General features: G+C 44.1%; 1 protein-coding gene across 20 annotated transcripts in view; it reads left to right on the top strand.

The window, feature by feature from the left end:
- The window catches only part of SRPK2 (SRSF protein kinase 2), a 248,897-nt gene that overhangs the window by 215,254 nt on the left and 8,263 nt on the right, over nt 1-25,380 (top strand). For 14 of the 20 annotated variants that reach the window (XM_089775444.1, XM_089775439.1, XM_089775461.1 and 11 more), the window contains 3 exons: nt 2,969-3,038; nt 3,713-3,805; nt 4,240-4,332. In XM_089775444.1, coding sequence (XP_089631570.1) covers nt 2,969-3,038; nt 3,713-3,805; nt 4,240-4,332 — 256 coding nt within the window. Of the gene's footprint in view, nt 1-2,968; nt 3,039-3,158; nt 3,256-3,712; nt 3,813-4,239; nt 4,333-25,380 lie in introns of those variants that run through there. The other 6 variants (XM_089775437.1, XM_075911209.2, XM_075910834.2 and 3 more) reach the window with 3 other exon arrangements.

The raw sequence follows: 25,380 nt of genomic DNA, 5'->3' as shown, positions 1-25,380 counted from the left end.
AGTTTCACATTTGAGTTCTTTCAGAACTTTTGGTTGAATGCCAGCCATCTGTCCCTGGTGACTTGTTAGTGTTAAGTTTATCAATTTGTCTCAAAATCTCCTCTAATGACACCTCAGTCTGGGACAACTCCTCAGATTTGTCACTTGAAAAGAATGGTTCATGTTTGGGAATCTCCCTAACATCCTCAGCTTGAAGACTGAAGCAAAGAATTCATTTAGGTTCTCTGCAATGGCCTTATTGTCATTGAGTGTTCCTTTTGGTGTCTTGATCGTCCAGTGGCCCCACTGATTGTTTAGGAGGCTTCCTGCTTATGATGTACTTAAAAAAAAATTGCTATTACTTTCTGAGTTTGTGTCTAGCTGTTCTTAAAACTATTTTTTTAAGCTTTCCTTATTATATTTTTACACTTAATTTGAGAGAGTTTATGCTCCTTTCTATTTTCCTCACTAGGATTTTACTTCTACTTTTTAAATGATGCCTTCTGGTATGCCTTTTTATCTCTGTTACCAAGAGTCTTCAGGGCAATCAGGCATGACTGAGTTATCACCTCAACTCTAATTTGAGCTTGCTATTTCTGCTTCTCAGAGTTCCTACCTTGACTTTGGAATTTCCAGTTCATTTTCCAAATTGTCTCTGTCTCAGGGCAGTATTATTTTTCTAGGTCTGAAGCCCCTGAATTTAATAGCTTTGAATACAACATGTTGCCGGACATGTGTAAATCACTGACCCACTCTGTGACCTTGAAAAATTCAGTTTAATGTTTTTATTGTTTCAGTAAAATGTGTCTGACAGTGTTTCCCTACTTAGAATTACATTTTTCTGTAAATCACATAGGTGACTTGTAGGCTATCTGGATAAATTTAGGGAAAGAAAGTTTTTGCCCAGGGATTGTCTAAATGGATCAAAATTTGTATACATATGTGTATACCTTGGCAGGTGTTTCTGTGCCTTGGAGCTTTTAGGATGCATTATGTTATGAATTCATGGCATGAAATCTTAATTTTCTTTGTATTATGAAGAATTTTGCCATTGAATTCAAGAGGGGTTCCTTCATCTTCATCTTCAGGCCTCGAGGGACCATTATGATGTCCTAATCTGACTTCCTTTATTCATATCATAAGACATAGAATTTAATTCATGGATTCCTATACCTAACTGAACAACTTGTAATTGAACTAGATAGAAACTAGGGATGTAAGAGTGTAGCTGTTTAAACAGGTAACCCATAAGCATAAGCTTATGGGTTACCCAGATGGTTATATGCCAGCTCATGCTCCCACAGTGCTGCCTCTGTATCAGGCAAGAACTGCCCCGCGCCTCTGTATCTTTTTACGGCAGGAGCCGGTATGCACAAGAAGCTGACTCTCTGCACTCTCCAGCTCCTAGAGAGCTGGATGCTGCCCTTAGCTGCTGACTCTGTATGACAGTCTGCAGCATGGGGTGGCAGCTGGCTCCCTCAGAGTGGGATCTTGCAGCCAGGAGCGCAAGGACTGCAAGCCCCGTTCCTGGGGAGTCAGCATGTGACCACTAAAAATTTTTGCGGTTACACATTTACAATAATATCCGTTTTTAACATCCCCAGTAGAAACACATCCGACTATATTTAGATACCCTAAGTCATGAAGAGTTTATTTAGGGTTCAAAAAAGAGCTAGATAGATTCATGGAGATTAGGTCCATCAATGGCTGATAGCCATGATGGTGAGGAATGGTGTCCCTAGCCTCTGTTTGTCTGGAAATGGATGACAAAAGAGAGATCACATGATGATTACCTGTTGTGTTCCCTCCCTCTGGAACATCTGGTATCGGCCACTGTCGGCAGTCAGGATACTGGCCTAGATGGACCTTTGGTCTGACCCACTATGGCCGTTTTTATGTACATCTCTGGATAATCTGTTCAAATGGTAAATTTACCATCACTGTTAAAAAGATGTATCTTATTTCCTGTTCTAACTTTACCAGCTTTCAGTCACTGGATCTTGAAAAGTTAGAGTCCTGCAGATGAAACTGCATGTCTCAGAAGTGTTTTCGTTTCTGAGAAGCATAAAACTGCTAACTATAGTTTGAATCACACATTGACGCAGCATTACTGTATTGGTTTGGTTTCAGAATCTTGTGTGCAATTAAGGGGAATACTTAGCAATCTTTATTTAACTGGCTTTCTTCAGAATCTCCTCCTTTAGGGGTTGATGTTGTTAATTAGCCTCCCAAAAGCAGTTATCTGTTGACAACACTCAAAGATAACATTTCTTACTCAGTAAATTCAAACTCCAGGAATTACAAGGTGGATTGTGAGCGTAGGTTCCCACACTTTGTCCATTTTGTCCAGTTCTTCAGTCTAAGGTATAGATTCTGATTAAGTACAAAGAAATGAACTGGGGTGAAGGCTTTCTGCTACTAGAGCTGAATCATGAGTGTTGCAAGGGAGCATGCTTTCGAGAGCAATGGTTCTCAGCCAGGTGTTTGGGCTTCCTGGGGAACATGAGCAGATTTCAGGGTGTCCGTCAAAAAGAGCTGGCATTAGACTCACTGGCTTCCAGGGCTGAAAACCAAAGCCCAAGCAACTTAGCTTTGCAGAATCCACTGTGATGTGGGGCCCTGGGTAATTGCCCTGCTTTCTCCTCTCTAAGGGCCCTGGCTTTGGCTTTTAATCTACTGGATATACAGAAAATCAGTTGTTGCAGCATAGGAGGGCAGTGGAGTTTTTAACTGAAAGAAAAAGGTTTAATGCTCTTGCACTAGATAGGTCTGATCACAAGCACATGCACTTTCTCCCAAGATTGTGCCTCTATGCTGTCAGTGAATTCAAGGAACTGCAGTTCCTAGGTAAGTAACTTTTTATGTGATTTAAATCTTATTACAGGTCCTTTGGAAACACTTGCTTTGAAAGTAATTCTCATTTCACTGTCAAAATTCCAATATTAAAAATTATTCTGAAATACCTATAAATGTATTTGTTATTTTCTAGGCATTTGAGCTTGCAACTGGAGATTATTTGTTTGAACCACATTCTGGTGAAGACTATTCCAGGGATGAGGGTATGTATCTTCTGAGATGTTTGAACAGCTTACAGTAGTGTTTATCTGTGTATTTGAGTAAATTGTTCATAAGCATTGTGTTTTGGTATCAGATTGTAAATTCAGATTTTTTCTTTTTAGTTTTAAGTCCCATCTGTAGCACTAACTGGGCCAACCCCCGTCAGCAGACACATTCATCTTGCTTAACGGCAGCCTAAAGAAATTAGCGTTCTTTCTTGTAAGATTTGCATATGTGTGAAAACCTGATTGAGAAAATAACAAAGCATTTTTGTTTCAAAAAGCAACACAACTGAGTTTTAATTTATTAGAGTGACATTGGACTAGATGTTTATATTTGTGTGTATATATTGTTTGAAGTAGCTGGTTACTTATTAAAAAAAAAAAAAGAAGAAGAATTAACTCCTGCTTCCATCTGTATACCTGTCCATTTCCATGCTTGTTTGCTTGTGATACCTTTTGCAGTGGTAACATGGGCATCATTCATTGTTCCTAAACACTCCTAATGATGCCAGAGTTCTGCTGATCCTGGAAACCTCTGCATGGGTTTGCTGCAAACATTGTTGATTTGAAACTATTTCTGATTTTTTACTAATTCCAGTTTCTTTCCTCTTCTTTTTATCCCCTCCTTTCCCTGCCCTTCCCACTCCTGTGTCCTTTTTTTCTCTCCTTCATAGACCACATAGCACACATCATAGAGCTGCTAGGCAATATCCCAAGGCACTTTGCTCTGTCTGGAAAATATTCTCGGGAATTCTTCAATCGCAGAGGTAGTACCTCTTCTTTTTGAAAGGCGCCGCGATGCAGACAGAAGTGGAATAGTCATTGCTGGTTGTAACCAATAAGGAACATTTTCTCAAGTCATAGAACAAAAATCTATCCCGCCTACATGAACATTAACAAATTAAAAACAAAAAGCTATGAAGAACTCCCTGATTTATGATATTTTTTAAACCACTTTATTGGTAAAATCTTACCTTTAAAGGTTGCAATTAATGGATTTTGGATGAAGAAGTTTTGCAGGAAGTGCCTTTCTCAATTAGCCATTAAAAGTGTCTTGTCCACATATTCATTAGTTTTCTTATAATTTTTGACCAGGATCAATCTATTTCTGTCTGTACCGGGCCAGTGTTAGTGTGTGCATGCAGTGTACTGATTAAACTGTTGTATGTTTCTGTTTTGCTGGCAATGTTCTCCAATGCAGATCACATAGCATTGATCATTGAACTGCTGGGAAAAATCCCTCGAAAATACGCTATGTTGGGGAAATATTCCAAGGAGTTTTTCACCAAAAAAGGTAACGGTATTTATGCAACACTAATTTAAAACATAGTACTATCCAAAAGGAGAAACTGTACGTTTTTATGATTACCGAAGAAATATATCCATTTAAGTGAGGACACCATGTTAAAGAAGAGTCCCAATATATGTGAACTCACCCATTCTTTGAAGATCAGGAAGTTTCAGAATAAAGACCATTTCCCTGTATCACTTATATTAAATAGTGTACTCAACAAAGTGGTGGATATTAAGTATAATATCTATGAATCCGCTTAAATATGCTCAGTGTACCTCATATGTCCTGCTGTTTAATCCAGTTCTGTTGATATCTTATATAAAATAACTATGAGAGAATATGCACTTTCTGGCACCATTCAAAGGAATTAAAATACTTTCTGGAAAATATCAGTTATCTGTTTTTTTACATCTTCTTTATATGGGTCAAAGTGAGGGATGGGATATGTGAGCGCTCAACACTTAGATCATGTGTCTGATTTTTGCCAACTTACCATTTGTGTATAGACTGAGGGCAGAAAGGATAGTTGGGTGACACAAGTATGGATATACAGCTGTTGTCCTTTCTGAGTGCTGTTTCACTTTAAGCATCACAGTACATTTAAAGCATTTTTTCTTCTGTGTGTGTCACAGGGCCCTGTGATTCCATTACTTTTTTGCCTTTTGTCTTTGATTAGTTTAGTAGAATTAAACTAATATAAGTTACTTTTTAAAAATTGTGGTATGAATCATTGTATGTGGGTGAATCATTATATTGTCAAGTTGCAGTATAACTTGTGTTCCTTCCTGGTTCCACTTCTCACTCAGTTGATCATATTCTTTTAACGACTTGTGTTAAAATAATAATGTGAAGTCTTCTACTTGTCTAATATTATTTTAATAGATATTCTCAAAAGCTCTCTTCAGCAAGCCATGAAAAACACCTGTTCAAAATAGCACTTATAATGGAAGAGCATTACTTGAGACCTCATAATTAAAATCATGGTGGCAAGAGGTGGTGTTTGAGCAGAAATAGGGACTCCTAGGTTCTGTTTTCAAATCCAGTGTATGCATTGTGTTGGCGAGTTTAATGTGTGTATAAACTGCCATTTCAGTTATTGCTCTCTTCAAAAAGATTGTGATGAAGGTCATGTTAGCTGAAATATAAATTTAGCGTAGGCCGAGCAGCTTTTTGTTATGAAGAAATTAAAACCTTAAAATTACTTCAAAATTAAGCCATTAATTGTAGTTGTCTGGGGTGTACAGAAGAGGGAACTTTACTTTTAAGGATATTTTAATCCTTTTGGGGCAGTTTGTAAAAGTAATATAAAGTGGAAAAAGTTTATTTACTTCTAATGAATATCTCATTCTCCCTTGATAGTCCCATCTACTGATTTCCTCACTGTGACCTTTCACAGTGTTCCCTGTTAGCGATGAACTTTTAGTGCAAGGGTAGATAAGGAATCAGCCACCATTTCTTTTCCACACAGTCTGCTGTGATGAAATGTTTTCTAACTCAGAGTATGTTTACATTGCATTCCTCCTTTGAGATTGGAATGCAAATGCAGCTGGGCGAAATTTCAAATGAAGTGCGGATTTGAATTTCGCGCGCTTCATTTGCATAATTGCATCCAGCTGCTTTTTCAAAATACCTTATTTTGAGATAAAAAACGCTGTTTAGACACGGTTATTTTGAGGAAAAAACCTTTCTTTCGAAATGATCCTTAAACCTCATTTTATAAGGAGAAAGGGTTATTTTGAAAGGTTTTTTTTCTCAAAATAACCGCGTACTACACAGCGTTTTTTCTTTCGAAATAGGGTATTTTGAAAAAGCGGACAGCCGTGATTATGCAAATGAAGCACGGGAAATTCAAATCCACACTTAATTTGCAATTTCGCTCAGCTGCATTTGCATTCCTCTCTTGGAGGAGGAATGCAGTGTAGACATACCCTCATTCTCCTATGTAATAGTTACTTGGCTTGTTACCTTTTTTTAAAGATTGATGTTGAAAACTAAAAAGGAAACCTTATTCTCAGAGAGAAGTATTTTGGTATTTTTTTTGTATGAACCATTTGTTTGTGATTGGTTCTCCTTTATAAAGTAATTTGTGCATTGCCAACTGATGATTCTGATTATATCAATTCATATTGATGATTGTCATGACTGCCACTGGCAGGAAGCTGGGTTTCAAACTGTGCTTCAGTTGTGTAAGGTGTAGAAAAATAATGATTTATTTTTATTTTTTTAATTTAAATTAGGGCTGTCAAGCGATTAAAAAAAATTAATCGTGATTAATCGCACGATTAATCACACTGTAAAACAAGAAGAATACTATCTACAGGCAGTCCCCGGGTTACGTACAAGATAGGGACTGTAGGTTTGTTCTTAAGTTGAATCTGTATGTAAGTCGGAACTGGCGTCCAGATTCAGCCGCTGCTGAAACTGATCAGTTTCAACAGTGGCTGAATCTGGACGCCAGTTCTGACTTACATACAGATTCAACTTAAGAACCCCAGGCATCCCCAAGTCAGCTGCTGCTGAAACTGATCAGCGGCTGATTCCAGGAAGCCCGGGGCAGGGGCTTCCTGTAGTCAGCCGCTGGTCAGTTTCAGCAGCGGCTGACTTGGGGACGCCTGGGGCAGAGCAGCTGGGGTGCTGCCGGGTTGGTCCAGTAGCGCCAAGAGCGGCACTACGGGACCAACCGGCAGCGCCCCAGCTGCTGTACCACAGGCGTCCGGAGCAAAGCCGCGGAGCACGGGGGCAGTGGGACAACCCAGACGCGCCATGGCTGTCCTGCTGCCCTCGGGCTCCGCGGCTTTGCTCTGCTTTGCTCCCCGTCCCCCTGGTCTGCAGACCAGGGAGATGGGGAGCAAAGCGGCGGAACACGTGGGCAGCGGGCAGACCAGGGGGACGGGGAGCAAAGCAGAGCAAAGCCCCGGAGCACGCGGGCAGCGGACAGCCCAGACGCGTCTGGGCTGCCCGCTGCCTGCGTGTTCCGCCGCTTTGCTCCCCGTCCCCCTGGTCTGCAGACCAGGGGGACGGGGAGCAAAGCAGAGCAAAGCCGCAGAGCCCGAGGGCAGCAGGACAGCCATGGCGCGTCTGGGTTGTCCCGCTGCCCCCGTGCTCCGCGGCTTTGCTCCGGACGCCTGTGGTACAGCAGCTGGGGCGCTGCCGGTTGGTCCCGTAGCGCCGCTTTGGGCGCTACTGGACCAACCCGGCAGCACCCCAGCTGCTCTGCCCCAGGCGTCTGCAGACCAGGGGGACGGGGAGCAAAGCAGAGCAAAGCCCCGGAGCACGCGGGCAGCGGACAGCCCAGACGCGTCTGGGCTGCCCGCGTGTTCCGCCGCTTTGCTCCCTGTCCCCCTGGTCTGCAGACTAGGGGGACGGGGAGCAAAGCAGAGCAAAGCGGCAGAGCACGCGGGCAGCGGACAGCCCAGACGCGTCTGGGCTGTCCGCTGCCCGTGTGTTCCGCCGCTTTGCTTCCTCTCCCTGGTCTGCTGGAGACCAGGGAGAGGGCCCCGTTCGTAACTGCGGATCCGACATAAGTCGGATTCGCGTAACTCGGGGACTGCCTGTATTTAAATATTTTGGATATTTTCTATATCTAATATATTGACTTAAATTACAACATGGAATATGAAGTGTATAGTGCTCATTTTATATTTATTTTTTATTACAAAACATTTACATTATAAAAAAAAGCTTCAGTACTGAAGTACGGTATTGTAGTGCAAATTCCATCATGAAAGCTGAACTTAAATTCTTCTATATAATCAATATATTTGTGTCCTATTCAAGAGTCCTTTTTAGCTTAGCCCCAGCTGCGGGCGGCACTGGGCCGGAGGTGGGTAGACTCTGCCATGGGTAATGCAGAGTTTGGGGGGGGACTGGAGCTCAGGTGGCATAAGGCGCAGCCGTAGGGTCAGCCCCCAAGCTCAGGGGAGGAGTAGACCCCACCGTGGGCAGTGCAGAGTTCAGGAGGCTCAGTCCTAGGGCAAAGAGGGTGGCTTTCTGAGGGAGGGGGACGGACAGTTTGAGCAAGTCTCCCTCACCCCCCAGGCTGTTTTATTTTAAAAAATATGGTCACCTGGGAATGGAGAGGGACGGGTGTTTGCCCAGACAGTCTGGTATTTGTGGCCCCTGTCCAGTACTATAGTTTAAACTGACAGTGACCCAAATTGTCAGTCTGTTTAAACTGACCAGTGACACAAATTGAAATGTCCGGTATTCTCTGATTTTTCTCTGATGGAAGGCCAGCGGGAAGGGGGCGGGAGCGGGGAGTATGGAGTGTGTTGATTTAAAGGCGCAGTGACTTTTTTTAATTCAACAATTTTTTTTTTTCTCAACCAATTGTCCCCCGTCCTTCCCCCCCGCCATGTTTGGGATTTTTTGTGAAAGTATCTGGCAACTCTAGTCAGGGTCTTTACTTCTCTTGTTTACTTCTCCACTGGAGACGGAACTACAGCTTCAGGGTTTTTTCCTCCTTTCTGGCTGCTTTGTTTTTCTGTGCACCCTCTGGTGGCGGTTTGCATTACTGTGCCTTACCAGAGATGGTCTCTAAAGCAGATCATGCTGGTTTACTGACCTCTGTGATTAACACAAGTTAATTTTTTTAAGGGATTAATTCTGCCCTGTGTTAGTCGCTGGCATTAACATCCACAAATGTACAGCCCTAATTTAAATCATGATATTTATAATTTAAATCCATTTACGTTTAAATCATAATTTTTATTTCCATGTTAATTCTTTAAATTTTTCCCAGTGATAAACTGGATATATGCACTTGTTACTTTAATTAATTTCCAAATAAGAATTTCAGATTTTACATAGATTTATTTTCTACTTAGGAATTTTCACACTTCTAAAATTGCATGAGCACCCTTACTCTGAGAATAACATGAACCCAGATACAAGACTGATAAATATACAAACCATAGAAACTGCAAACTTTGGATAAGGAATCGGTGAGGCTTGAGTACCTGAAAAAGTGACAAGGAGTCCTGTGGCACCTTATAGACTAACAGATATATTGAAGCATAAGCATTCGTGGGCAAAGACCCAGTATGTCAGATGCATATAGTGGAAATTTCTAGAGGCAGGTATAAATATGCAGGCCAGAATAAGGCTAGAGATAACAAGGTTAATTCAGTTAGGGAGAGTGAGGCCCACTTCTAGCAGCTGATGTGGAGGTGTGAATACCAAGAGAGGAGAAACTGCTTTTGTACTTGGCTAGCCATTCACAGTCTTCATTTAATCCTAAACTGATGGTGTCAAATTTGCAGATGAACTGTAGCTCAGCAGTTTCTCTTTGAAGTCTGGTATTGAAGTTTCTTTGCTGCAGGATGGCAACCTTTAAATATGCTACTGTGTATTCAGGGAGATTGAAGTGTTCTCCTACAGGTTTTGTATATTGTCATTCCTAATATCTGATTTGTATCCATTTATTCTTTTGCGTAGGGACTGTTCAGTTTGGCCAATGTATGTAGCACAGAGGGGCATTGCTGGCACATGATGGCGTATATTATATTGGTAGACGTGCAGGTGAATGAACCAGTGCTGGTGTGGCTGATTTGGTTAGGTCCTGTGATAGTGTCTCTGGTGTAGATATGAGGGCAGAGTTGGCACCGAGTTTTGTTGCCTGGATTGGTTCCTGAGTTAGAGTTACTGTGGTGCGGTGTATAGTTGCTGGTGAGAATTTGCTTTAGGTTGGCGGGCTGTCTGTGGGCAAGGACTGGCCTGCCTCCCAAGGCCTGTGAAAGTGAGGGATCATTGTCCAGGATGGGTTGTAGATCACTGATGATGCGTTGGAGAGGTTTTAGCTGTAGACTGTAGGTGATGGCCAGTGGTGTTTTGTTGGTTTCTTTCTTGGGCTTGTCTTGTAGTAGGAGGCTTCTGGGTACATGTCTGGTTCTGTTAATCTGTTTCCTCACTTCCTCGTGTGGGTATTGTAGTTTCAAGAATGCATGGTGAAAATCTTGTAGGTGTTGGTCTCTGTCTGAGGGGTTGGAGCAGATGTGGTTGTACCTTAGTGCTTGGCTGTAGACAATGGATCGTGTGGTGTGTCTGGGATGGAAGCTGGAGGCATAAAGGTAGGCATAGTGGTCGGTAGGTTTTTGGTATAAGGTGGTGTTTATGTGACTGTCACTTATTTGCACCGTGGTGTCCAGGAAGTGGATCTCTTGTGTAGACTGGTCCAGGCTGAGGTTGATGGTGGGGTGGAAGCTGTTGAAATTGTGGTGGAATTCTTCCAGAGTCTCCTTCCCATAGGTTCAGATGATGAAGATGTCATTAATGTAGCATAGGTAGAGAAGGGGTGTTAGTGGACAAGAGCTGAGGAAGTGTTGTTCCAGGTCAGCCATAAAAATGTTGGCATATTGTGGGGCCATACAGGAGCCCATAGCAGTGCCACTGGTTTGGAGGTATATATTGTCACCAAATCTGAAATAGTTGTGTGTGAGGATAAAGTCACAGAGTTCAGCCACCAATTGTGCTGTGACATCATCAAGGATACTGTTCCTGACAGCTTGTATATGTGTGGGATGTTTGTGTAGAGAGCCTCTACATCCATGGTGGCTAGGATGGTGTTTTCTGGAAGATCACCAATGCATTGTAGTTTTCTCAGGAAATCAGTGGTGTCACGGAGATAGCTGGGAGTGCTGATGACGTGCTCTCTGAGTAGAGAGTCCTCATATCCAGACAGTCCTCCAGTGGGAGTGCCAATGCCCGAGATGATGGGGCATCCAGGATTTCCAGGTTTGTGGATCTTTGGTAGTAGATAGAATAACCCCAGTTGGGGCTCTAAGGGTATGTTGATTTGTTCTGTGTTTGTGTAGGGAGTGTCCTGAGCAGAAGGTGCAGTTTCTTAGTGTACTCTTCAGTGGGATCTGAAGATAGTGGCTTGTAGAGTTTGGTATTGGAGAGTTGTCTGGCACCCTCCTTTTGGTAGTCAGACCTGTTTGTGATGACAACAGCAGTTCCTTTATTAGCCTCTTTGATTATAATGTCAGAGTTGTTTCTGAGGCTGTGGATGGCATTGCATTCTGCACGACTGAGGTTACCAGGCAAGCGATGCTGTTTTTCCACTATTTCTGCCTGTGCACGTCGGCGGAAGCATTCTATGTATAGGTCCAGATTGTCATTTCGACCCTCAGAAGGAGTCCATGTGGAGTTGTTCTTCTTGTGCTGTTGGTGGGAGGGTATCTGTGTGTCAGTGCACTGTTCAGTATTGTGTTGAAAGTATTCTTTGAGTTGGAGACAGCGAAAGTAGGCTTCCAGATCACTGCAGAACTGTATCATGTTTGTGAGGGTGGTGGGGCAAAAAGAGAGTCCTCGAGATAGGACAGATTCTTCTGCCGGGCTGAGTGTGTAGTTGGATAGATTCATGATATTGCTGGGTGAGTTAGGGGTACCACTGTTGTGGCCCCATGTGGTAGGTAGGATTTTAGACCGCTTACCTTCCCTTTTCCTCTGTAGAGAAATGAAGTATGTAATGTATATCTCCTGCCTTATTTTAGTAAACTCCAGCTGTGTGGAAGTTTGTGTGGAAGGTTGTTTTTTTATGAAAGTCTCCAGATTGGAGAGCTCTTTTTGATGTTTTCCTGTTTGCTGTACAGGATGCTGATCAGGTGGTTCCTCAGTTTCTTTGATAGTATATGGCATAATCTCTCACCGTAGTGTGTGCAGTATGTTGATTGCAATGGATTTTTCTCCTTCAGTCCATTTGGTATGGTGTCCATCCATTTGCATTTGGAGAGAAAGATGATATCTGTGTGTACTTGTGCAAGTTTCTTCATGAGGTTGTGTACCTGAGTAATTTAGGAGCCTGTGAAAATTTCACATTTACTTAAATGTGGGCTTAGAAGTCCAGTTTTAGCTTTCTGTTTTTGACACTGTCCTGTGTGTAAAAATACAATTGTAGCCTCTGTTGCTGCAAACTATTATGCACATATTTAAGAACTGGAGTTGTCTCATTATAGTCAGTTGCACTTTGCATGTAAGTAAAGTTAATTACGTGTATTTTCAGCCTCGACACTTTAATTTTCAATATTTTCAATTATTTATATTTTTGTAAAATTCATATGAGACCCTTGCATGAGTAGATTTAAAAAAAATAAAACACCCCACCCCAGCATTTATAATTTGGGTCATTGTCAGTTTAAACTGTAGTACCAGTGGCCCAAATCAAATTTAAGTTTACAAAGCTTCAATCAATTAACAAAATGAAGTGATGTTAAACAGTTATTTAAATCACTCTCCCCTGCAGCTGTGCCATTTGTGTCCTTTACCTCTCAAGGAAGGTCCAGGCTGCTGCCTATGGAAGAGGCATTGAAAACCCAGAATGTCTGTTTCCTTCTCTGTGTCAAATACTGTGGTAGAACTGATGGGACTGAGAGTGCCTCATATCTGAACACTGAATAAGTCAACCCATCAGGTAGATCAGAGGGCACTGTTGAAGCACATACTTTTTGGAAAGTCATTCACAGAAAGCTATGAAGAAGGTTGAGGGAAGAACAACTGCATTTAAGGATTGATTTAAAGGGGTCTTTTGTTTCAAATGCAACTTGACTGAAGAAGATAAAACATGCTTACAAACTGTCACTGGCCAGAAAGCATCAGAGGAACTAAGTTGTCGGAATTTTTAATAATATTTGTTGTTGTTATAGGAAACCACCAAACACTAATTAATAAAATAATGTATAATTAAAGATAGAGGCCAAATCAGCAATGGACAACTAAGACTAGCGAGTGGTCTGCATGAGTGACTCTCCTTCGTCTGAGTGGGCCACACACACTGAAGCTGTGCACTTACTCTTCCCCCTCCCTCACCTCATCTTTGGAGTGCCATGAATCTGCTGAATTGCAATCTGTCCCTGCTCCTTCCCCTCCCAAAGCTTGAATGCCAGGAATCAGCTGCTTTGCAGTATTCATGCTCTGGAAAGAGGAGGTGCGGAGAGAGAGCATGAGTCAGTTGATTTATGGTGTACCGAAAGTGCTGTGAGGGAGGGGGAAAAGTAAGCAAGTGCACAGCTTAGTGTGCAAGAGGCTTGGGGGAAGAGGCCAAAGAGGGGGTGTGTGGGCTGCATGTGGAACCCTAACGGGCTGCAGGTTGTCCACCACTGGGTCAAATAGTATGTATGTAATTCCAATAAGCATGCCCGAGAACCTAAATAATAAGCAATGTATTACATCTAAGCAGCAATAAAACATTTATAAGCATTTGACCAAGATACATAGAGGAACGTCTGATAGGGAGGTGCAGAGGGGCCCAGGCCAGTCCCCTTGAGCATGGGGAGTAAGTGCCCCTCAGACCCTGCTTGGCCCCAGATCTGCTCCAATCCTGCCCCAAGCCACGTTCCCAGCTCTTGGCCTTACCCTTGTCCCCATGCCCAGCCTTGATGCAACTTCACTCCTGGCCTCATGCCAGGCTCTAGTTTGGCCATGGTTCTGTTCCCAGAGCCAAGGCTCGGGATAGGGCCAGAAGCATAGCTGCACAAGGCTGTGGGCCTGGCACCTGGCCCCCACCACAGTTCAGCTGTGACTACACTTTCACCTCAGCTGCAGCTCCCCTCCTGGCCCACGCCCAGCTGTTGCCCCAGGGAGCTGGCTGCACTAAGGTTCTGCAGCCAGCTCCTGTGGAGCCTGGACCACCATAGGATTACCACAGATAGGGAATGCTCTGGCCCCTCCCCGTTAACCTTTTACATTCCTACTCAACACCCCCCTTATCCTTCTCTGTGGCCCACTGCACCCAAGCTGCAGCCCCATTCTTGTGTCTGGGGCATATGGGGACAAGTGTAAGGAGGTGCAATCCCTAAAAGTTTAGGGACCACTGCTTAGGCTTCCTCTGTCCCAAAAGGTTTCCGAGTTCCTAATAAACCTTCTCCCTATGCCATTGTCTCTTCCGTGCATTGAGACCCTGCATTTCTGTCTAACTGGCCACGCATGTGGAACTGGAAGCATTTCAGAGAATACTACCATGGAAGTCCTGGACTTTAATCTCTTACATAGCTGCATACATTTGGCCTCTAGACCCCCTGTCTCTCCTACTCCCTATGTCATTGGTACCTAAATGTACCATGACTACTGGTTCCTCCCCAACACTACACAGAAGTTTTTGTAGATGTCTCGAGATCCACAACCTTTGTACCTGGCAGGCAAGTCACCATGCCATTCTCCTGGCCATCACAAACACAGCTGTTTATGTTTCTAATGATCAAATCCCTCATTACTATTACTCGTTTATTATTTTCTTGATACTGCAGCTCTGACTACATCCTTTTCATACTGCAAATGATAGCAATACTGCTTTTTATTTTCGTGGCTTTCTTTTACTTGCTGATTGGATCTTTTTCTTACTCGACACAAACCATAATTATTCTCTTAACCAAACTTGAAATAATGTTAATTCTTTTAATTTCATAACCATCTCTACAGCTTCCACCGTAAATCCCTACACACCTCATGTGTTTTACTACAGTAAGCATTTCATACATTATTCTACAATTTTGCAATATCTTGTATACAGGGGCAGATGGCTGTTTTGCGGGGCCCCGGGCAGCATAATTCCGCGGGGTCCCCCCTTTGCCACGGCGCATGCACCATGACGCCATGCGCATGCGCGGTGGCGCCACGGTGCATGTGCGGGGCTTTCTGAAGCGCGGGGCCCGGGGCGGCCGCCCCGTTCTCCCTGCCCTATATCTGCCCCTGCTTGTATAACCTGTAAATGTAACAACACAAAATCAAAACTAGTTACCACTGTGAAATAAAGAAGTACCAAAGCTTTGAATGACAGTTCTCATCAGTGTGGTAATCCAACATTTTATGCTTCTTCCCACTAAGGAATAACTCCTGAATTCCTTGTTCATGATTAAGTTTTTAAAATCCAGGTGCAAAGGAGGAATGTGATGCCAAGACTTGGATACTGCCTTTAAAGCATATTCCTGTCATCTGAATTCAGCATGTAATTCACTTATATTATGAAAAACTGATTTGGGATGTAAGGTTTTTCTGTTTATCACTGTTGTATAGTTTGGCCAATGAGAATAACAGGTATTGCAGCCATATCAAAAATGATTATTTCCAGTCACAACCCAGTATTTATCATTCCCAACATAAGCAGCTTTGATTTTTACCAGTTCCCCAGCATCTCCACTGTACCGTACTCTGTGGAGTTATCTGTACTCCAGTGCGAGAAATTGAACAAGTTTGGAGTTTTCCTGACCATGTCATTACCTTGCAACAGTATTTGAGGAGGAGAAACAAACTTTTAAAATGTATTCTTCCAGTACTCCTTCCTGGTAATACTCTAACAATGGTTTGAATAACCCGGTGTTCTGCAGTTTACTGGGATGGCTAGATAAGAGGCATAAGGACTTGTGTCTTTTCCACAATTAACATCATGGTTTTGATGATACTATATATTTTTTTTGTTAGTCTCTAAGATGCCACAAGACTGCTCTTTTTTAAAGTTACAGACTAATATGGCTGAGACTTTTTTATCATGGTGTTGGATCTTCATGATATTTTTGTTTTGTTTGGGCCTCGGGGTCATGTGGCCTGAAACAGAAAGCTGGCATGGAGGCGGGGTCTTGTGGTAGGAGACTCTAAGAGGCGAGAGAATAGGAACCTGAAGCCAGCTGTTTGGAGCAGCTCTGGGGCCAGGGCTTTTGGCAGACCAGTAATATTTGCATATTCACTATTTGCATAATGAATAGGCAAATATGCAAATAAAATGTTACCAGTCTGCCTAAAGTTTATGAATGGGTTTGTTGGTCTCCAGCGTAAAAAAGGTTGGCAACCGCTGCCCTACAAGGTCAGATAGTCCCTTGATTGGTGGAAAGACCTAATATATGTCTGTATGGAGATCCCATTTACACAATCCTCCTGAAAGTAGGGTTGTAAAATCCCATTTAATCAGGTAACTGGTCAACTCATTAGGCAGGAGGCAGGGATTGTTCCTGACCTGATGCTGGGCTGGGAGTCGGCAGCCTTGTGTGGGGCAGCAGTGTGGGGAGGTAAGGCTGTCAGCTCATGTGGGGCTGCTGATGGGTAACAGTTAACCAGTTAAGGGCGATGCTTACTGGTACGGGTTAACTAGTTACTCATTCTCATCCCTACCTGACAGTGCTTCACAGTATATTCTATCAGTGGGTGACCGTGACGATATACCTGTTTACTATTTACCCATTCTGTTGCTCTGGAGCCAGTCTTGGGAAACACTCATTAGAAGACGCTCTCCTTTTCTCATGGGACAAGGACCTCCTATATGCCTTTCTCCCATTTCCTGTGCTACTGACGGTCCTAGTAAAAAGAAAAAAAGAAAAAGTGAGCGTCATACTGATTGCGGCCATCAGGCCGAGACACATGTGATATCTGTACCTGACACAGCTGGCAACGTGTCCACCAACTCTTTCCCCATTTCCCCCCTTACCTTCTCTCATGTAATGAAGGACAAACTCTCTATCCCAATATGTGGATCTCCTGCTCTCAAGTGTCCAATAATTTCTTTTCTTTCCCAGCCCACTGACCTATAACCAGGGATGAACAAAAGGATCCCATGGTCAATTTTGGAAATGGACTTACTTTCCATATTTCTGTCATCACTGACTGTTGGTGAGCAATCTTAACAACAGTTTCATCTAGTTACAAATACGGCTTAATTATTACCTCGATGCTCCACAGGCCATATTCCTCCTCTCTATGGAGCTCTCAATAAAAGATTTGTGGAAGAGAAGCAATTGAAGGTGATTTGCTTATGTAATGCTAATTAACTTCAACACAAGCAAAAGGGATGGATAGGGTAGGTTCAGGGTGAATGGATATTGCTACCAAAGTCTCCATCCAGAACTACAGGGACACAGACACACCCACAGAGGAGCACCCATCGGGGACACTTTTTGAAGAACCATCATTACTGCACAAGACGAATAATTTCATCTTCTTATTGTCAATGTCTCCTTAGTAAGGGTCTTTTCCTTACTAGCCACAAACCACAAAGCAGACATTATTTTCTTAACCAAACTTAAGAGAACTGTTTCTATTTCTTAATCATCCCTACATATGGAACATATTGAGCTGTTTTGGTTTTATATGAAGTTCTAGAGAATGTTAAGTTATCAGGCTTTTGGTTCTGTGACTCTTCCTACTTTGATTGCAAGTGTTTGGATCTGGGAACTTTCTTGGTCAGGCTTTGATTCAGTTGGGATGGATCCATTGACTATTGAAAATGCCTTTGGAGATTGTTAGCAGAAAAAAAATTCTACTGGCTGTTTAATATTTTGGAGTGCAGGGAAAGGAGTAATGCAAATAGAAGGTGGTCCTTTGCCCCAGAACATCTTGCCTTCCTCCTACTGGAACGTCAGAAGCTTCGAGGAGTCCAGGTCATGGTGTGCCATGCATCCTTAGCTGTACATGAGTTTTTCTGGCAGGTGTATCAGCACATGGCCCTGCCAGAATTGATTTTAAATCCTTTTAACAAGTCTGTTTGTAGGAGAGTGTATGCGTTTTAAAGAAAGTGCAAGATCAAAGAAACATCAATCATGAGATGGTTACCAAAAACTCCTTTATTGTTTCTGACTTCTCGTGCCTCTCGAAGTTATGGATTGCATATCTAGGAATTCTTTTTTCAGTTTTAATTATGAATATACCTTTTGTAGGCTTAAATTGGGCATTTAGTGGTACTTAATAGGAGAAGGGGGAAAAGTTTTCATTAAATTATTGGAGCGGTGCTAGTCTAGGTGTGGATAAAACTGAAGCCACTTCTGGTACAAGCCCAGTTTTCTTTTTTCTTTCCTAACTTCAGCAAAACTAAAATAATCCCAGGCCACAGCTTGTTTTAGGGCAGAATATTTCCTAATACTACTTTGACTTCTTGTCTCTCTCAAACATTCACATTAAATCTTCAAATTTAAACCCACCAGGCATTCCTACCGAATAGAAGAGCTGCTCTAGGTTTTGCGAGAGAACATGTAACTATTTAAAGGTATTATTTTGAGAATCCAAAAGCACATACATAGATACCTATGTAATAGTCAGGATTTACTGGTGTGGTGTCGACAGGTCTCCTGCTCCATCAGTGATAATCATTCGGTTGCGTGTATGTGTGCCGTGTTGTCTTGCACAAATAGCCACCATATCAGACTCAGAGAGATCCCCCCAAAGACCACAGAATCGGATAAGGATTGAAGGCACCCAGCCAGGTTTATTGTCAAATTAAGTATATTAACATTTGTCACTGGACTCTACCAAGGCACAGCGCTTATATACTCCCTGACAATAGATTCAGCTTAGTCAGTGACATGGAAATCCATCATTGCCCCCTAGGCCAGACAAAGACACTCCCTCCAAGACACCACTTTATATACAGGTACAAACAAGTTACACATCACTCCTGATGCTGTCAGGTTGCCATCCTCTAATATTATTTAGCTAACAACCATCACCCTGCACCTCGTGGTTCAAATAGGACATCTCGATCCACCATGGTGCCATTTTAGATCCTTTCCTGAATCTGGGTTGGTATCTCTGGAGAGTGGGGGGCCTGTCTCTTGCTCATAGCTTAGCTTTGCTTTATATTAGCAAAGTTTTTTTTTAGGTAGGCCTCAGGCCTCTAACCAGGCCTGTGCTACATGGGCTTTTGTTTCAGGCACTCACCTTCTACAACCTCTGTGTTTGGAAGTGAATATAATACACATCTAGTTAGATAAATACCATACACATGCATATCTGTTTCATACACACTTTGAAAAGTGTGCATGGTCCACATGCCAAAAAATGTGAGGCTATGCACAGTTGGCAGGAAATCCCCTGGAATGCTGGTAAGTTTGTTCTGGAAGGCACAAAGAAGGGAAAAGAGTTAATTTGGAGAATGGAAATGAGGAAACAAGACATCCTCATTGATACCGTCTACATTATGGTGCGGGTGCACACCATAGCATAACCACAGCTCACGGCACCAGCAGTATCTGACCTTTGCCCCCTTCCCCGAAACCATTGACTACACAGCAAGAGCTCATAGTAGAGTCTGTACTGGGAACATCTCTGTTTGGTACCAACACCTCCCCAATCTTACAGGGGACAAGTTAGGCTACCTACCCCAACCAGCATGGTACCACCTTTCTTGAGTGAAAGTGAAGGCGATGAGGAGATTACTCTCTCTCCTAGGAACTCATCACCTAAGGCAGCTTTACAACAACAGCAGCTGCCTCAAACACACATATGGCAACCATTTCCCTCCAAACCTACTACCACAACTCGTGGCAGGGGTGGAATCTGTTTGCTCTGATCAAAGTGCAAGTTTAGCCTCCTCAGATGGTACCTTGTCCAGGCCTGCCTACGCAAGAGTATAGGCCTTTCTTCCCAACAGAGTCACAAGTTACCCAAAATGACATGGAGGAGTTTGACGATTTGCAGGTGGAGGACACGTTACCTCCATCCCACATTTCTTCTTCCTCTCCAGATGAGACAAAATGCCTCCTCCCCCAACTGCTAGTTTCAAGTACTTCTACTGCTTAAATAAGAGAGTGGCGAACACCCTAGAAATTTCCTTAGTGGAGGTGTCAGAGTCCCAGCACAAACTTACCAACATCCTGCAAGCTTCGCCATTAGCGAAAATCACTCTCCCAGTGAATGAGGCCATTTTAGATCCCATGAAAATCCTATGGCAAATTCCAGCATTGGATAGAAAGTATTACATACCTTCCAAGGGTGCCGAATTCCTATTTACACACCCGGCACCTAACTCAATGGTCATCAATGCAGCCAACAATAGAGGAAGGCAGACCCAATATAAATCCACTCCTTACAACAAGGAATGGAAAAGATTCAATATCTGGTAGGAAATCGTATTCACTGGCCTCTCTCCAAATAAAAATAGCTAATTATGCAGCATTATTGGCAAAATATACATATCACTTTGACAACATGAAAAAATGTATTGAACAGCTTCCTGATGACAGTAAGGCCTCCTTCTAGTCCAACATCGAGGAGAGCTTCCATATAGCCAAGACGGCACTACAGGCATGTCTTGACGCTGCAGACATGGTGGCATAGTCCTTAGCCACCTCTGTAGTAATGCGTTGAGTATCCTGGCTCCATCTCTCCAGGTTCCCTAGGGATGTACAGAATAAAATTGAGTATCTCCCTTTTGAAAGTCAAAAACTTTTTTCAGCAACAACAGATGCCTCCCTTCATTATCTCAAGGATTCTTGAGTGACTTTGAGGACCCTGGGTATGTATGTGCCCCAACCCAGGAAGAGGCTGAACAAGCAGTTTATACCACGGGGCAGAGAATCATCCTTTGCACCCCAGAGAAGCTACAACCTCAGAAGGAGGCAAAGACAACAAAAACACAGACAAATGCAAGATCAATCAGCCACGTCCCAGTCGACCAATGCCCGAAAAAGCTTTTGAAGATCTGGTCGAAGGTTCGATGTCTTTTGCCAACATAACATACAAACATAGCCTGCAGCCATTTTACCAATCCTGGGCAAAAATCACCACAGACAAATGCGTCTTAGAGGTCATACAAAAGGGCCTCACTATTCCAGTCACCAGATTCCCTCCAACCCAAACCCCTTCCCTATTCCTCTTCAGGGACCTCTCTCGTGAGCCGCTGTTACAGCAGGAGGTAAACTGGCTACTCCCACTGGGTGCAATAGAGATCATACCAGCCCATCACAGGGGAAGAGGCTTCTACTCAAGATACATCCTCACTCCAAAAAAAAATCAGGAGGTTGGAGTCCTATTCGGGACATGTGCAGGCTAAACAAATATGTAAAGAAGCAAAAGTTCACAATGATAACTTTAGTAAAGTTAATTCCATCATTGGAACAGGGAAATTGGATGTCGTCCCTCAACCTTCAAGATGCATACTTTCATGTGGCAATCCGGCCTTCACACACACAATATTTAAGATTCACACTGAATGACGAACATGTCACCACGTACCATTATCGAACACGTACCATTATCGGGTCCTCCCATTTGTCAGCACCAATAAAATTCTCAAAAATACTAACCATGGCAGTCGCTCATCTCAGGAAACAGGGCATAGTAATTTTCCCATACCTAGATGATTGCCTCATTTTGGCACGATCCGAGCAAGAGGCCATCTGATCTACATCAGACAAAATACAGTTGTTCACATCCCTGGGTCTTCAAATGAATACCTCAAAATCACATCTCACCCCATCTCAAGAATGAGAGTTCATAGGAGCCACACTGGACTGCATAAATGTACTCACACATCTACCCGTGCAGCAGTTTCAAACGCTATCCACCCTAGCAAGAAATGTTATCAACAGCCCAACAATCTTAGCTACACAATGCCTTCAGCTACTGGGACGTATGTCTGCAACCACATACGTGGTTCCACATGCCAGATTCCAAATGAGGTGCCTACAATTGTGGCTCCACACCTGTTTTTGTCCACACAAACATCATGTGGAAAATCCTCAGTCCTACAAGAAAGGTCAAAGAATCGCTTCTTAGGTTGTGCTGATGGAGCCACCAATGTGTGGGTGTTTCCGTCCAAAGGGAGCCCCCGACTGCAACCATAACCACAGATGCCTCACTAGAGGGCTGGGGCGAATACATGGATCACTACAGCACTCGACGTTAGACTCAACTCTGCACATGAGCATTTAGAGCTTCACATTGTTAGAAAAGCATGCAAGCAGTTTCTGCCACTGATTCAAGGCAAACACGTGGGAATGTTCACTGACAAAACCACATGCATGTTTTATACAAACTGCCAGGGAGGCCACAAAACTGGCAGTAGTTCATCCAGCATCATATTGGCTTGTCAGCAGTGTATCTTCTGGGCAACCAAAATATCACTGCAGATCATTTAAGCCGTATACTTCGCCAAAAATACGAGTGGGAAATATATCCCAAAGCTCAATGTTCCATCTTCCTCAAGTGGGGTTTTCTGGAAATAGCCTTACTCGCAACATCTCAGAATTCCAAGTGCCCCAAGTTTTGCTCCAGGGCGGGGCTAGGTGTGGCATCCATAGGCAATGTTGTGGTCATCAACTGGCCTCACACACTCCTATAAGCATTTCCCTCAATTCCACTCTTGGGCATGATCATCCAGAAAATAAAACATACTGCCTGAGTAATCCTCATAGCTCTGGCCTGGCCCAGGCAACCATGGTTTCCTTACTTCTCCCAGCTGTCTGTAACTCCACCCTTACCTCTGCTACTTTGGCCAGGCATACTATCCCAAGATCGGGACTCAGTTTCTCTCACAGGCTTCATCTGCATACATGATGTCTACAAGGCTAGAAGACCCACAGACTGCTGGGAGAGAAGAAGTCCATAATATAATTGTGAACAGTCACAAGCAAAGGACACAGAAGACCAACACCAACTTGGGATCTCAACCTAATCCTCAATCCCTTTGAACCCATGGCATCATGTTCACTCACTTACCTGTCGATAAAGGTGGCCTTCCTAATAGCAATAATGACAGCCAAGAGAGCAGGTGAACTAGCCACATTCATGGCACATCTGCCAGTCACAGTTTTCTAGAAGGATCAAGTTGTCCTAAAACCACATCCCAAGTTTCTCCCAAAAATAGTTTCCCAGTTTCACCTGAACAAAGCTATATACTTACCTGCCTTCCATCAAAAGCTGCATCAGGATACCAACTCAGCAAGGCTCCACTTCCTCGATGTTCGGTGGGCACTAGCCGTTTACCTAGATAGAGACAGATCTTTCAGACAATCTCAGAGGCTTTTTATTTCTATAGCAGACTGTTCCAAGGGTCAAACTGTTTCAAAATGGATAACAAATTGCATCAAAGAATCATTACGTTAACAAATAGCCATTACCAACCCGAATTACGGCACATTCCACCAGAGCCATGGCAGCATCTACAGCAGTGGTCTCCAACCTTTTTACACCCAAGATCACTTTTTAAATGTGAGGACAAGCCAAGATCTACCCCATCCCTTCTCCAAAACCCCACCCCTTCCTTGAGGCCCCTCCCTCTCTCCATCAATTGCTGTCCCTAGCCCTTACATACTCTGGGTTATGTCTACACTTGCACCCTAGTTCGAGCTAGGGATGCAAATGTAGGCATTCGAAATAGTCAATGATGGGGGGATTTAAATATCCCGTGCTTCATTAGCATGATGTCACCGGCGCGTTACTCCGAACAACAGCTGTTTCAAAAGTGAAAGTGCGCACCGGGACGCGTTAGTTTGAACCAAACCCCTTGGTTTGAACTAACGTTACTCCTCATTTTTTGGATAGAGTTTTTTTGAGGAGCAATGTTAGTTCGAACCAAGGGGTTTGGTTCAAACTAACGCGTCCCGGCGCGCACTTTCACTTTTGAAACAGCTGTTGTTCGGAGTTATGCGCCGGTGACATCATGCTAATGAAGCATGGGATATTTAAATCCCCCCTTCATTGACTATTTCAAATGCCTACATTTGCATCCCTAGCTCGAACTAGGGTGCAAGTGTAGACATACCCTCTCACTGGGTTGAAATGGGAGGTGTGGGCTCTGGGGTGGGAATGAGGGATTTGGGTGTGGGAAGAGGTGAGAGGTGCAAACTCTGGGAGGGAATTTGGGTGCAGGAGGAGGTGGAGAAGAGGATACTGGCTCAGGGAGGAGGCTCCAGGCTGTTGAGCGTTGGGGTGCTGAGTAAGGTGCAGGCTTGTGGATGTGTGGGTGCAGGAATTTGGGTTGGGGTGTGTGAGGGGCTCAGGGTAGAGAGGTTGGGAGTATGATGGGCTCAGGACACAGATTTGCAGTGTGTGGATGATGCAGGATTGTTGTGGCAGAAGACTGACGATGTGGGGGTGCAGGAGTTTGAAGATGAGAGAGGCTCAGGACGGGGTTCCAGTGTATGATGGGCTCAGGATTGGGTTCGGGGTGGGTGCAGGAGTGTTATGATGCTGTGACCAGATGGGGGTTTGTTGGCCAGGCTTCATTTTTAAATAAAATATTATGTCAAACACAAAATGTTTCAGCATTGTCTTTATTTATGAGAGGAGCAGGGAACCTGTTTTGAGTCAGCGGTCTCGGGGTCGCACAAGTAAGATGCAAAAAACAACTCCTCCAAAACCCCCAAGCCTCACTAATGTGGCTCCAGCTGAGACATCTCACACCCTTGGCACCCCAGGCCAAAAATGAGGGATCCAGTGTGCGGAACAGGGCTTCCTGTGAGTGGGATAGGGATGGGGGTGCAGAATATGGGTGGAAAATAGGGTACAGGAGCAAGCTGGGGGTAGGTGTCAGGCCAGGAGGAAGGGGGCAGGAGCAGCGTGCTCGTGGGGGTCTGGCCAGGGGACAGGAGCTGATGGGGGTTTGGGCAGTGATAGGTTGCTGGTGAGAGTTTGGGCCCGGTGCAGGGGAGTCTGGCCAGGGTGTTGGTGGGGGTTTGGTCAGGAGGTAGGAGGCAGAGTGCTGGTGGAGCTTTGGCCCAGAGTCAGGTGCTGGTGGGGGTTTAGGCAGGAGGCAGGGTGCGTGGTGGAGGCTGAGGAAGGGTGCTGGGGGCAGGGTGCTGGTGGAGGCAGGTGTCGGTGCAGGGGCAGAGGGCAGGGTGCTGGTGTGTGCTGGGACAGGGTGCTGATGGGCTGGCTCAGGGTGAGGGGACAGGGACAGCTCAGGATGCTACCTGGGGATCCTGCAGCTACTCACCAGGTCTGGGTCTCAGGAAGAAACATGGACTGCTCTTCCCCTCCCCCAAACAGCCGTTGTACTTCCTGAAATGCTGGGTCTGTCACATGCAGGCGACTTCCTTCTCCCTGCTGCTGTCCTGTGGGAGAGTAGGAGTCCTGGGACTGTGCCAGTTCCACCTGCTTCAGAAGCACGTGCCCTGCTCCTCCGCTTCCTGCAACAGCTACACTCTTCCCAGCAGCTGGGGCTGGCACAGTCCTGAGACTCCTACTCTTCCCCTCCTCCCCATGCAGGAATGCAGCAGGGAGAAGGAAGTCACCGGTGCACAACAGACCCGGCTTTTCAGGAATACAGTTGCGGGACTTCCCCCTCTCCTCCCACGCTTCAGGAAGCTGACGCTACCTTTATTGTAGGAAGAAATGAGGGGGCCCTGAATGTCT

Source organism: Pelodiscus sinensis, chromosome 1 (assembly GCF_052426305.1).
Source record: "Pelodiscus sinensis isolate ZL-2025 chromosome 1, ASM5242630v1, whole genome shotgun sequence".
Classification (NCBI taxonomy): domain Eukaryota; kingdom Metazoa; phylum Chordata; order Testudines; family Trionychidae; genus Pelodiscus; species Pelodiscus sinensis.
The sequence above is the reverse complement of the archived record's forward strand: the minus strand, read 5'-3'. Positions and strand labels throughout refer to the sequence as shown.